Source organism: Dromaius novaehollandiae, chromosome 3 (assembly GCF_036370855.1).
Source record: "Dromaius novaehollandiae isolate bDroNov1 chromosome 3, bDroNov1.hap1, whole genome shotgun sequence".
Taxonomy (NCBI): domain Eukaryota; kingdom Metazoa; phylum Chordata; class Aves; order Casuariiformes; family Dromaiidae; genus Dromaius; species Dromaius novaehollandiae.
Genome location: NC_088100.1, coordinates 49,635,699 through 49,648,815, shown reverse-complemented (window position 1 = coordinate 49,648,815; position 13,117 = coordinate 49,635,699). Strand labels below are relative to the sequence as shown.

Below are 13,117 nucleotides of genomic sequence, written 5' to 3'. Positions count from 1 at the left end.
GGGAACAGCTGATCAGTATTCATAACAGCCTTTACATCCCTCCTCCCACCATTTTTGGTTTTGTGTTAATAGGCCACCAAATCAGGGAGGAAGATGTACTTCTCTATTGCTTGTGCTATGATATATCTATGCATATATATATGTGTGTGTGTGTGTGTGTATATATATATATATATATATATATATATATATATATATATATATATATATATATATATATATATATATATATATATATATATATATATTCTTTCCTTGTTCTTCAGGCTTCAGTTAGCCAATTTTTAGTCTCTAACATTGATAGCTCTTAACTAGAGCACTCCTTTTGGATAGGCGCCTCTGTGCTGCCCTAGTTTCGACCAGCACTGTGGATCTTTGAATGCGGAAGGGAAGAGAAGCCTTGTGCAAACACCAAAGGCAGAGGCTCTAGCTGTACTGGCCCTTGATCCTTTGTAATGATTGTTAAAATTCTTTCATCAGAATTGGTGGGAAATCTTACTCTTGTTCTCGCTATAGTAATGTTATGGCTGTTTTTATCATGGATAAAGAGAATTTTTAAGTGTATAGTATTTTCCTTGCCTTTTGTGTGGAAAAAAATATGGGCTTTCTGGTTTGAGACATGATGTGGGTGTACTGATTACTTAGAATCAAACAAATTAAAGCTTAACAGTTTTTAAAAGGGGAGGTGTATTTTTTTCATGGTTCAAAGACTTAATATTTATAACTTCAATAAATAATAGTTCTAATAAAGGGAGTTTTTTAGATTCAACACAGCTGCTTTTCATCAGATGTGGGGAGACATGAGGAACCATACCCTGATATTTTCACAGGCATCCTCGATAATTGGTGAAGACCCAGAGTTGGTATTTCTGATACATGAGTAGGGAAATAAACAATAAAAACTCATGACTTATAAAATATAATGAATGCATTATTATATTTTACTGTTACATATTATGTAGGAAGATTGTAATGCTTGTTCATACTGCAGAGCTTCCAAAAAATTAAATGGCCTTATTGAATTGCATTATTAAGGAAAAAATCCCACAAACATTCATAATATGCAATAATTAACCTTTTAATTCATGTAATTTTTCTTTTCATCTGTATGTCAGAATCAGTCCTGTATATTCTTGAATTTCTTCCTGAACCATATCTGAAACAATCTTGGGGTTTTGAGGGTCAGAAATCCTATTTTTCTGGGTTATGATATTCCTGTTTGTTACTCTTTGGGAGCTTAAACATTTTTAGTGTCATATATTATCGGCATCGTTTTGTGTTGTGTATGTATAGCCCAACCAGGTTTGTTAGGCCTATGTTTCTGCTATTTGTAGAGAACTGATAGTAGCAGTGCTGTTCTTCTCTTTACCTTGGTCCAGGATGATGAGCATGCTTCGGTAACTGTGAACAAATCTTTGTAATCTCAAATGTCAATGAGGTTGCATGTCATGTAACCTAAACGTCATTTGAAACTTAAATTGGGCAATATATACTTAGATATGTACTTACTTAAATAAGACAATGAATGAGCTATTACTTTTAAATTGCAAGGCCATCTCTTTTTCCCTTCCTTGTATCTCTACCAAAATGGTAGTATCTTTGCTTGTTCTACTCATAGTGATTTCATTAACTCGAAAGAATAAGCAATTCCTTTGAGCTTTGAAAATGAGCATATTGGTTAAAGAAGGATTAAAAAAACCCTGTTGCTATCTTCCTGGTTTGTGATTAAAAATTTCTGAAAATGCATCTAATTACTTGTAATTATTGTCCATACCTACTTATTCTGGAGTTGAGAGGGTGGCACATGCCACATGTTGGGGTCGCTGATCTTACGGATCTGGTGAATGTGGTATAGACAGATTCAAATGGCCCTGCTTGAATCCCACCCAGATCTGATTTGATGCTGAGCTGGGGCTAATTGATTTGACTAGATTCAGACAGGCTGGACCCGCAGAATGAATCAGATGTATTGGAATAGGCCTTCGCAGGTGTTTTGTCTTTCCTGCCGCAGGTAGTGGGTTATGGCATAGACTCCTGACTCAGTTCTGCAGCATGTGCTGGCTTATTACCCTTTCTGCATAAATGACTAAATTAATTGATGTACCCATATATTGATCCTGGTGCAATGTTATGACTGTAAATTGTATGAAATGAAACTGGCTTTTGCCTTACTACTTTTCTGTGCTTCCAAGGTGACTACTTGCATATTCATTCTCTGTAACATTGTAAAGATGGAGAACTGAAGGTGGCTTGAATTCCCTCCCTTTGCTTTCCCTGCTCTACTTTCAGTGAGGATCCAGAGCAGAGCTGCTATGTGTGTAAGGCCAGTGAGAATCCATGGGCCTCAAAAAGGAGGGAACAAACAGTGCTAAGCAGAAAATAGAGGAAAAGCAAAAGGCATCCCAGTACTCACAATGCTACCTTCATACTGAAGTCTCCACCATGAGATGAGGTACTAGTGCCTTCTCATGTCTTCATCATCTTGTGTTGAATGACTTCTTGTCTAATGAGAACCATTAAACTTGGAAGGAGGAAGCTCAGAAAGCTCTGCATCCTTGGTATGGGTAATCTGCCAGCTACGTAAACTGTTTATATATGTTGGAGAATTTTAATTTTTATTGCTATTATAGCTTCAAGAGCTTTGGGCTTTGTCCTCATTTTGACCCTCTTTCTCTTGGAATTTAACCATTTCTTCAGGATGTCATATTTTGGTGGCTCTATTTTCCTTATTTTCCACAGTTATGTGTATATGAGCATTTAAATGGTATGTCCCTGTTAGCAGGAAGGAGGAACCCACCTCTGCATCTCCATTGCTTTTCCCTCACCTCTAGATCAATTTAGCGTTCTGATGTTTATGACCCAATACACTTGCTTCATGTTTTTTGAATCTGCGGCCTACTTACTGCAATCTTCGTTCTTGCTGCTTCACTCCTCTGCTTTACTTGATTGGTCCTGCTCCTTGCAACAGTGTCCAAAGGGAGGAAGATGTTTTCTCTAAGTGTGTTGCCAGAGTAGTTTGGGCATGGCTGCTGAAATGCAGTGTTTTTCTAGTCCTCACAGCTGAGCTACCTATGGGATTTGTTGTATCATGTTCGTTCCCGGTGTTCTTGAGTACAGATTGCTACCTTCCAGGCTTCCCCTTGGAGCCAGTGAACTTCTCGTCCTCAAACCTTTAATTGAAAACATTGCTTAATGTAGCTCTGTGGACCAGCTGCAAATCACAGACTGTCCCCATGGATCACTGTCTATTTGGCACCAGTGAGCTCGGAAGCTTTCTTATTTGTTTACTGAATGTAATGAGGCCTTAATATTGATAAAGCACTGCTGTGTTTTGTGACAAGTCTTGAGTAGATAGTTTGCACCAGTGCTGTGATTCTCACTTCATTTCATTTGTTGTTATGTGATGAGGTCTTTTTCTGGAACTTTTACAGAGAAGATACTTGCAGTATGCTTTAAAAACTGGATGGTTTGAATAAGAAATAAAATAAGAAGAATTAAGTGAAAAAAGCTAATTCATCAGTCCTTGTTAGAGAGTTATGAATATAATGGTAGCATGTATTCTCTGTTGTAGCTACATACTTATATTTTCATCATTTGAATTGAAAATGTTACAAAAGGTGGTTAAAAATGTCCTTCCATTTTTAATAGCAAATGATAATGCCGATTCCTTATCTCCATGGCTCCTGTCTTCTGCGTTTTTTTCAAATATTTGATAGACGTGGATATAAATTGAGAGAATCTTTGCCTGTATTTCTCTAAATCTACCTTGCTTAGATGTAAGTGGTGCAGAAACTTTGCTTTTCACTGCCTCCTTGCTTTCTTCCTCCCCCTCCCCCTCCCCCCAAGCCATGTCATTTCCTGAGGTATGCTGAAGGAGGCATACGGTCTACGTAAACTATCTTTAAAAGGCAGAACTTTATTTTTTTAAATGAACTTTCCTTAGGGTTGTTTTTTGTTTTTTGTTTTTTTTTTTTATTTTGAAATGCCTCTATGTTGCTTTCTGCTAGTAAATGCCTGAACTTCTGTGACAGGTACACGATAATATTAAATTTCCTTAACTTTTAAGAACAGCTGTATTTTAGAAAGCGCATAATACAAAGAAAATAAAGTAGGTTAGAGGGTTAAACAGTGATATGCTGTCCTATTTTTCTGTATATAAACAAAAATAATCACAGGCAGACAAGGCATTAAAGCATTCAGTCTGTTTAGGTGTGGAGCTGAGCCCTAGAGAATGGGTGAAACTCTCAAGAGTCGTTTCCCTTTGACTTAACCAAGCAAGCTGTGACAAGCCCTGCTGCTCAGTCTTTTTTTATACAACCTGTGGGTTATGTGTGTGAAAAGTAAATTGCGCTATTTTGTTTGATAGTCGTCAGCGCTTTCTCTTTAGTTTAAGCCACAGTACCTGCTGAGATCTCCTGCTTTTAGGCTGTACAGAAAGCTTAATTTAAGTAGGAACTACTTTCACATACAACTAACAAAAAGAAATTATTCCATCTTGATGATTTTTCTTCTCCTGAACCTTTTCCAGCTAAACTGATTGATAAATTCAGGTACTATTTAGGAAATAGTGTATTTAAAGGGAAACTTCAGTATGTATGTTTAATAAAACGGTGAAAAGAATCACACAGATGTTGGTAACATATGGCATTCTTTGAGTGGTGTTACTTCAGTACCCATGGTGTGAAAAGTATTTTCCCATCTCTCTGTCCTTAGCTTCTGTCATTTACATTAGTAGAACAGTTACTAACCTCCTACCTCTCCACATCCAGTAGTTTACCTCTCGCCTGAAGACAGCCTGAAAAGACTGGTGAATTTGTCTGCCCTCTTTAATTGTAGCTTTATATGGTCTGTCACTTGTATGATCTGGCAAGATATGCAAGTAGCCTAAGTGTCTGAAGAGTATTTTTTTAACTGTGGATTGTGGCAACGTGTAAAACAACAACGCCTCTCAATTTAGTATTAAGAAAACCCATCATCAGCTTGCAGCTGTAGGTCACCATACAGTATGGTTCCAGATTATATGAATGATGTGATAGATCACACCCATAACAAGTTTATGTTAAAAGAAAAAATTGAGGGAGTGGTTGACACACTGGAAGGCAGGTCTGCCATTCAGAGGGACCTTGACAAGCTGGAGGAACAGGCTAGCGGGAGCCTCCCAAAGTTAACTGACACAAGTGCAAAGTCCTACACCAGGGACAGAAAAAACTCATACCTCAGTGCAGCCTATGGACAGACCGACTGGAAAGCAGCTTTGTGGAAGTGAGACTTGGTGGACAACAGGCTGAAAGAAAGTCAGCAGTGTGCTCTTGCAGAAATGAAGATTACACAGTGGCTGCTTTAACCATTACCTCTGCCAGAATATAGCCATCTGGTGAAGGGAAGTGACTATTCCCCTCTGCTCAGCACTGGTAACCTGCATTGGGGATGCTGTGTCTGCTTTGGGTTCCTAGGATGGAAGGAGTGTTGACAAAAAGAGGAGAGTCTAGTAGAAGGCTAGCAGGATGGTTAGAGGTTGGAGTATATGATATATGCAAAGAAGCTGTGGGAACCAAGTTTGTTAGCCTGAAGAGGCTAAAGATGAATCTAATAGCAGCTTTTCATTATCTGAAGCGGGGGGGGGATAGTAGGGGAGATGGACTCTCAGACGTGCCTCCATTGGCTGTGCAGGTTGGCAAGTACAAAGGGCAATAGTTACAAGTTGCAGCAAGAGGAATTCTGATGGGATGTAAAGTGGGGGGAAGTTTGCTGTGAAAGTGGCCAAGTGTGAGCTGGTTGTCCAGAGAGCTCTGTAGCGCTGGTGGCAGTCAAAACTTGACTGGACAGTGTGTTGAGCAAACTGATTTAGTTCTTTAGGCAGCTCTGTTTTGAGCAGGAGGTTTGCCTAGATGACCTCCAAAGGCCCTTTCGATCTAACTTTTTCTGTGATCCTAATATATCAGTAGAAGAGTCTTTGGTCTCCTAGTTAATGTTATGGTTGGTTCTACTCAAGGACTTCTAGCTGAGCATCATTTCTGTGGGTTGTATGGTTCTTGGACAGTGATGAACCACAGAGAATAGATGAAGTTGGTTTTTTTAACTCAAGAATTGGACACACTTCTATGGAAAATGTAAATTGATATAGCTTGCATTGAGTGAGAGGCTAAATTCAATTTCAAGCATTTTTAAAATTTGTACAACTATGGTTTTAAGAAGAAACCAGGAATTATATAGAAAAAAAAGCCCGTGAATATATGCTACTGAAGAAACAGGCATAGCCCTGAGGGTGTGTTTTTTGAGGTTTTTAAAAATTATTGGGAGACAAGCCTTGAATTAACATTTCCTTTTTGAATTTAAACAAAAATCTTTCCCTCATTCCTGCATTAATTCTTGCTGTTCTTTAAACCCTCTCCACAGCTTTCTTGAACTTTATCAAGTCCTGGAGTCAGTATTTTGTTAGCAGTTGCATTAGCATCAAATACAAACACAAAATAACTCCTTGCTACTAACATCTTCCTATTGATAAAGTTTAAAGATTGTTATCTCTTTGGGCCACTGTTTTACAGTGGGAACTCCATTTTAACTGAGCATATACCGTGGTCGTTGTGCCTTCTTGCAAGTCACTTCTAGATATAATTTCTCATGCAGTGAAAATTGATTTTATATATATATATATATATATTTTTTAATGCTGACTTAAAGCTATACTATGTTAAAATGCATGTTGTTTGCATGTGCTCAAGCCGTGCCCTTTACTCTGTGTCAGTGATGCATCTTGGTTACCATTTTTCTGAAGAGTCAGGTGGATGGGAGAGACCCATCCTTGCTATCAAGATCCCATGTGAAATTTCAAGTTGTTTACTTGAAGCATGGAAACAAATTTTAGGGAATGGCTATAATACTCTAACACAAATGAAACTAATTAATCTGATTGTCTGAAGAACATTACCCTAAGATATCGGCCTGAGAAAGAGGTCCAGCCTTGAAGATTTGTCTGGACTAATCTGTAGCTACAGCTACTTAACATTAATAGACACTAACTGTTGAACTTCTAGAAACAACAAAGATATTCCTAGCTATACCTAGAGCTGCTATCACCTTTTAAATGTAGCTACTATAAATTTGTTATTTGGATTTATTTCAATGACTGTTAAGCAATCTCCAGTCTTACCTAATGGATCCTTAGTCTTGCCAGTCTCAAGGAGTTGTCCTTTAACAGCCTTTTTGAGACTGTTTTAAAGGGGACTTTACATGCATGAACGACTTCAAGGATAGATTTATGAAGATGCATGATGTGGCTTGCTGAGTTTGTAAACTCATGTTTGAGGTTTGTTTAATCTGTTGATTAATCTGTATACTGTATATTTGCATGCAACATTATTATTATGGATGGCATTAAGTTTTTGTAGTCTTGCCACCTCTTTCTTAACACTTCTGTATATGCAAATACCTATTCTCAAAATTTCTTTTAGATTCTGTACATCTACATCTTTTGTTCTCTAATACTGCAGGCTAGTGTCTGGTGTTGAGACATGCAGTGACTGCATTCCTAACAAATGAATATTTATAAATAAAATATTTATCAATGGTTTAGCTGATGCATTTTCAGCTGGATCTATCTTCCATTATTTGACTGTTAACTTTCCAATCTCCGACATGAAACACAGAGAGAAGAATTTTGTATATCACTTTAGGCAAAGGTAGATAGCAGCTTTCCTCTCTTGTTTTAGAAATATGATTAGTAGAGTCATTTGACATTTTAATACTGTCACTAATTTCATTGCTCTGTTCAAATCTTACTGCCATTAGTTTAAATATTGTTATTCAGATGAGAACATCTGCCTTTTGCAACTACTGTTTTTTGCTAATATAGAAACTCTTTAACACGTTGGTCAAGCACTTTCATAAAAACAGGTTGGATCATGGAAAACAAAAGTAATCAGATTTGACTATTATGGGAGTCTAGATATCATGTAGGCTGCGTAACCTTTCTTTTTTTTGAGGGAGGGAGATGAGTGTGTAAAGTGTTTTTGTTGGTAAGTAGAGAACTCTTCCTTGTTTACTGGCTTGCCAAAAACTGAATTTTGTTTTGATTGTCAAACTTCCGGCCAGCAGCTGCTGCCGTTTGAGTCCTGTCTAGCAAAAGCGCTAATAAGCTCTTACTGCTTGCAGTGGGAGTAGTAGCTTCCTTAAGTCTGTTTCGTATAAATAGGAGGTACTGACATAAAAAATTGAAAATCAGAGAATGTTGAATCCTTTCACTCATATTTTCAAGTTGTGCTGTTTTTTTTTTTTTTTCCTAGCTTTGAATCTTAAGGGTTCTGCTAAAGCTGTCATTTTTGGATTGTCTGTTTTGGATCCTTAGTATCCTGGCATTCAGCCAATGCATCCAATGCATTCAACTGCATCAAGCAGTTGCTAGATCAGATGTGTATCAGTATGAAAACTGAGTAGCTTTTTCTTGCTGCTCTCTTTAAGATTGAATGATTAACTTTTTATCCCCAACGCATCTTCCTGTAGGAAAAAATATTGTACCCATAGGAAAATGTTTGGAACACAGTAATATAAGGTTATAAAGGCAGGTTAGCCTAGATGTTTTCAAACAGTGCTGTACACATACTGTAGGCATGTCTTAACATGTCTGGCTCCATTATGTCTAGCTAATTTACCAGGAAATTTTTCACTTTCCTAGATATCAGGTGGATTGACAAAACCTTTTCGATTGTAACAAGCTTGTCATTGGACTGTCACACTTTTATTGCTGTTATATTTAGAAGCTACAGAAATAATTAGAAGTGTAGAATTTTTGGTGGAATAAGAGATTGTCTTTAGTGTTATGTAAGTGTTCAGAGAAGAATTTGAGAAGTATAAACTTTTAAATTACTTGCCTTCTTAAATAAAATTACCAACAATTGGTTGGGGGAATAGAGGGGAGAAGTGTTAGTGAACATCCAAACTATTAATGCTTTTATGTTAGAGGAAGTAGATGGGAGGTTAAATAGTAGATAAGCCTCAATATAATGTAGGAAGTTATAGGAAAAAATGCCAATGTGTTAAATGCAAATACAGGTTTAAAAGAGTAGGCTGAAGAGGGAGAATCTGAATCTTTATGTTAAATGTAGCTGCGTGGTGGGGTTTTTTTGGTTTTTTTTGTTTGTTTGTTTTTTTTCCCCCCTCAAGGTTAGAATAGGAAAGGATAGCACTCCTGGGATGATCTGCCTAAGTAGTGGTAGTAGAGAACAGATTACTTAATTTTCTTCAAAATAATCTGTCTGGCCCCCATATTTACGTACAGAGCTTGAACTGCTATGATCAACTTTTAGGATCTTTTAACATCCCTAATTTTAGACAGATGTTTCTTGTGTTTATGCATTATCTTACACATGATTTCAGGGAGGTATGGTAGCCAGAATGAAAAATGGAAGTGAGCTGACTACGGATGGCCTGAGTCTAATTTTTTTGTCCTGCAAGGATTCACTTGTTTGCCATAGATGCCATAAGGAACCATACACTTCTTACCATAAGTCTGTTACTTGTTCAGAATTTCTTGTTCTGCTGATCCAAAACATGTTGCTCAACTCGGCTGGATTTTTGAAAACAATAAGCTGTCTACTCGACTTTCCTAGGTACAATAATTTGAGCATTAAACAAGTAAATGAAATTAACGTTTGTTTTATTTTTGTTCAGGTAGGGTGTCTCCAAGTACGTAGATTCTTTGTTTAAGAGTCCTCTGAAGCTCGCTAGCTTAAATAGGTCTTGATTGTTTAATTTTTGTATATCACCATAATTAATCATCTTGCCAACTGAGTTTACAGCAGAGGCAGAAGTAGTAATTGCACTATAAATAGATTAATGCCTACTCTATGATGCCTGTCCACACAATTTGTGGTGAAAGCGATAAGCCATTCTCTGAACACCCTCTCCAGATGTGAGGGAGGTATGCTAAACCTTTACCTTCCTGTTGATGAAGTACAGAGTTGAAGAAGAATATGCAGTCATCTTTTTGTCAGGCATTATAAAAGCAAGTATGTGACTCTGTAGGCTGGGCTTCCCGAAAGGGGGCTTGCTTGGGTGCAGTCAGCATGCAGAGCCCTTAGGGTCACTGGCCCCTGCTGCGGCTGCCCGCAGGAGAGATGCAGGCTAGCACCCTGCATCCAGGCAGTTCCTAGTCTCTGGCAGGTGCCTGTGTGGTGATGCTGACTGCGGTTCAGATAAGTACTTGTCAAGAACTGTTTGCTGCTAATCAGGAAACAAGGGTGTGGAAATACTTTTAGATAAGCATCAGGAAATGCTTCTACAGAGCGCCTGGCAGTAGTGTGCTTACTGTTTCTCGGAAATTCCTGCTTTGTCTCATATTTATTCAGGAAAAGCAACGTGTTTCAGACTCTGCAATATGTATTAGATTATGCCCTTAATCACTGACTGGCAACTGTGCTGTGTGCTTGAGTGAGTGGTGCAAATCTGAGGTTTTCTACAATTGCTTCATTTGTTATTAACCATATTGGAGGTTGAAAGAGCCTTTGTTCAGTGGGATAGACTTCTGAATTGGTTCATGGCGATTGAAGTCTCAAACAGTTATGTTCAGTCTTTTTGCGACTCAGGTGAACACTGTTCTGAGGAGAGAGATAATCTGAGACTGTGTACTCCTTTTGGAGGACCGTCCGTTGTATTTTGTGTCATGAAATGTTAGGGCCTGTAAGGAGATTTGTCCGTTGTTCTTCCTATTCTAAAGCTGCCTTCTCCAGGTTAGTGGTAGCTCTGTTCATCTTAATTCTTTGTATTCCTTTCTGTCATTTCTGGTAATGGTTTGCTTGCTTGATTTGAATAGTTGATATGCATCTATAAAGGCATGTACAGTGGTAGACCTAGACATATGCTGCTGTTAATGTGTTTTAATGTGTTTTAATCATAATACATTATTTGAATCTTCTAATGTCTGAGCAAGATAGAATTATGTGCTGTCTTGAGTTATTTTAATAAACCAAGTTACCTGGATAATATTAACAAAAATGTGTTTCAAACATAGGTTTTTATTTTCAGATTGTGCCATCAAACTGGCAGTACATTTTCTGATTTTATTGTATATCATTGCAGATTATCCTAAGACTTACATATTCAGATATAACCCTTCCCCCCAAGTTCTTGTAGTGCTTCTTAGTTTCTCTAGGCTTTGCACCTATTGTTCATCTACAGCTAAAAACAATTACATCTTTTTAACTAGATGTGAGACTGTATGTCAGTAGCAAGAAAGAGTGTATAAACAGGCACTGTTAATTCAGGTAGTGCAATCGGTAATGCACAGCACAGTATTTCTCTGGCAATGGAAGAAGCAATATGAATTTGAGTTGCTTTCTCTTTCAGTTCAATAAGTTACCATATCACTGTTTTCATAGCAGGATGCAGATGATTGCAGATCTCTTTTTAGCTAAAGTAGAATATATGATATTTATATTAACCAAATCCACTTTTACCTTCACAGATAAATTTGAGCAGTTTTGGGCCATAAATCGAAAACTCATGGAGTATCCTCCAGAAGATAGTGGATTTCGATACATCCCGTTTAGAATTTATCAGGTAGGAGAAAATGAAATAAAATTATATCAAACTCTTCTAAGATGTCATATCATAATCTCAATTATGTGGAATCATGCATTCTTTCTTTTGACATTATGGTAAAGCTTAGTTTGTATGCTCGTCTTTGGATGAATTAGTAAAAACAAGATGGACTGCATTTATTCTAATAGGTGCTTACCATTCATTGTGTGATAAGGGTGTAATACTCAAGAATGTGCAGAGGATGGTATAGATGATTTTTAAAAAAAAGGGAAATTCTCTTATTAAAAATAACTGCTACATGTGAAGACTGCTTTGAATGCAAAATGCCCTCTAAAAGGGCGAAGTCAAACGTTTTGGGAACAGCACTTTTTCCCTCAGTGCCTATGTAGGCTTCTTTTCTTGATGGCATTACAAGGCCCCATGAAAGTTATGGTTTAGGTCTTGTGTCTAACTCTTGCCTTTGTCTTGTAATCATCTACTTGTATTTTCTACATGTTTAGAAATTTTTCCAAGTTAAAAAAAAAAAAAAGTGCATATATGTCCATGACATGTTTTATGATATATTCTCAGTGTGAGCGTTTTTTCATTTACATGTTGGAAAAAGTTCTTACATAAGGTGAAGATGAAACAGTCTTTGTTTTCCAGATCTGTGGAGGTTGTTTTGGTCTGTGAAAGTTGTCTACAATAATCTTTCTGGCATTACTGGGACTGCGATAACTTCTGTAATGTGTCTAGTGGTCAAAGCTTAGCAACTAGTCAGTGAAATAAAATGTGTCTTGCAGTGTGTTTAAATAAAAAAATAATAATAATAATAACCCCCTAAATGTTGCATTTTCTTCAGGATATGTATTAATAAATGATGGCTGTCTGAGAATTCACAGAGTACCTGCAGTGTATGAACTGAAGTTATTGGGCTGCATATACTTATGCTAAAGAGATTTAGAAAACTCTCACAAATTGCACAGATTAATTACACATTTTTCTGGCTTCTATTGGTTGTTTTAAATGTAAAATAGTTTGTCCATTCTTTGCAACTTAAATTTTATTATAAATAATACGTTTGAAACTGAACTGGATTTACAGGATAGTTTTTGTAGACTTCCAAAATTAGTAAGTGACTAATGAAAATAGTTTAATTTTGCACTAATAGTTGCTTTTTATTTCAAATTCCTTAACCGTTTGGCTCACTTCTCTCAGGCCTTTTTCAGGGATTAGAACTACACTTGAGGATCATAGAAAGTGTAGAGAATTAGTTGTAACCTTCCTCAAATACCACACTAGCTTTAAATTTTTTTTTTTTGATTTAATATACCAATTGTCTACTTTTCCCAGCTGTTTTTTATTTGGAGAAAAATTCCTTGAGATACGTACAATTTTTTTCACATCCCCTCAATTTTTATAGCGTTAAGCTTGGGATGAAGTTTTGAATTAAGCGTAGCTAGAAGCTTATACAGAATTCATGTAGTCTGTCATTAATTGAGCAGAACTGCTCTGTCTTGCCTTTAAGGTTGAAATGTTTACACTTATATTTTGCACCTGTCACTATAGAAAAAGCCTTTTATTTGTAGTAATGAATAGTCTG

The 13,117-nt window shown here is 37.0% G+C and overlaps 1 protein-coding gene across 7 annotated transcripts in view; it reads left to right on the top strand.

The window, feature by feature from the left end:
- The window catches only part of ATG5 (autophagy related 5), an 82,215-nt gene that overhangs the window by 23,853 nt on the left and 45,245 nt on the right, over positions 1–13,117 (top strand). For all 7 annotated transcript variants that reach the window (XM_026120013.2, XM_064508839.1, XM_026120011.2 and 4 more), the window contains one exon: positions 11,459–11,553. In XM_026120013.2, coding sequence (XP_025975798.1) covers positions 11,459–11,553 — 95 coding nt within the window. The remainder of the gene's footprint in view (positions 1–11,458; positions 11,554–13,117) is intronic.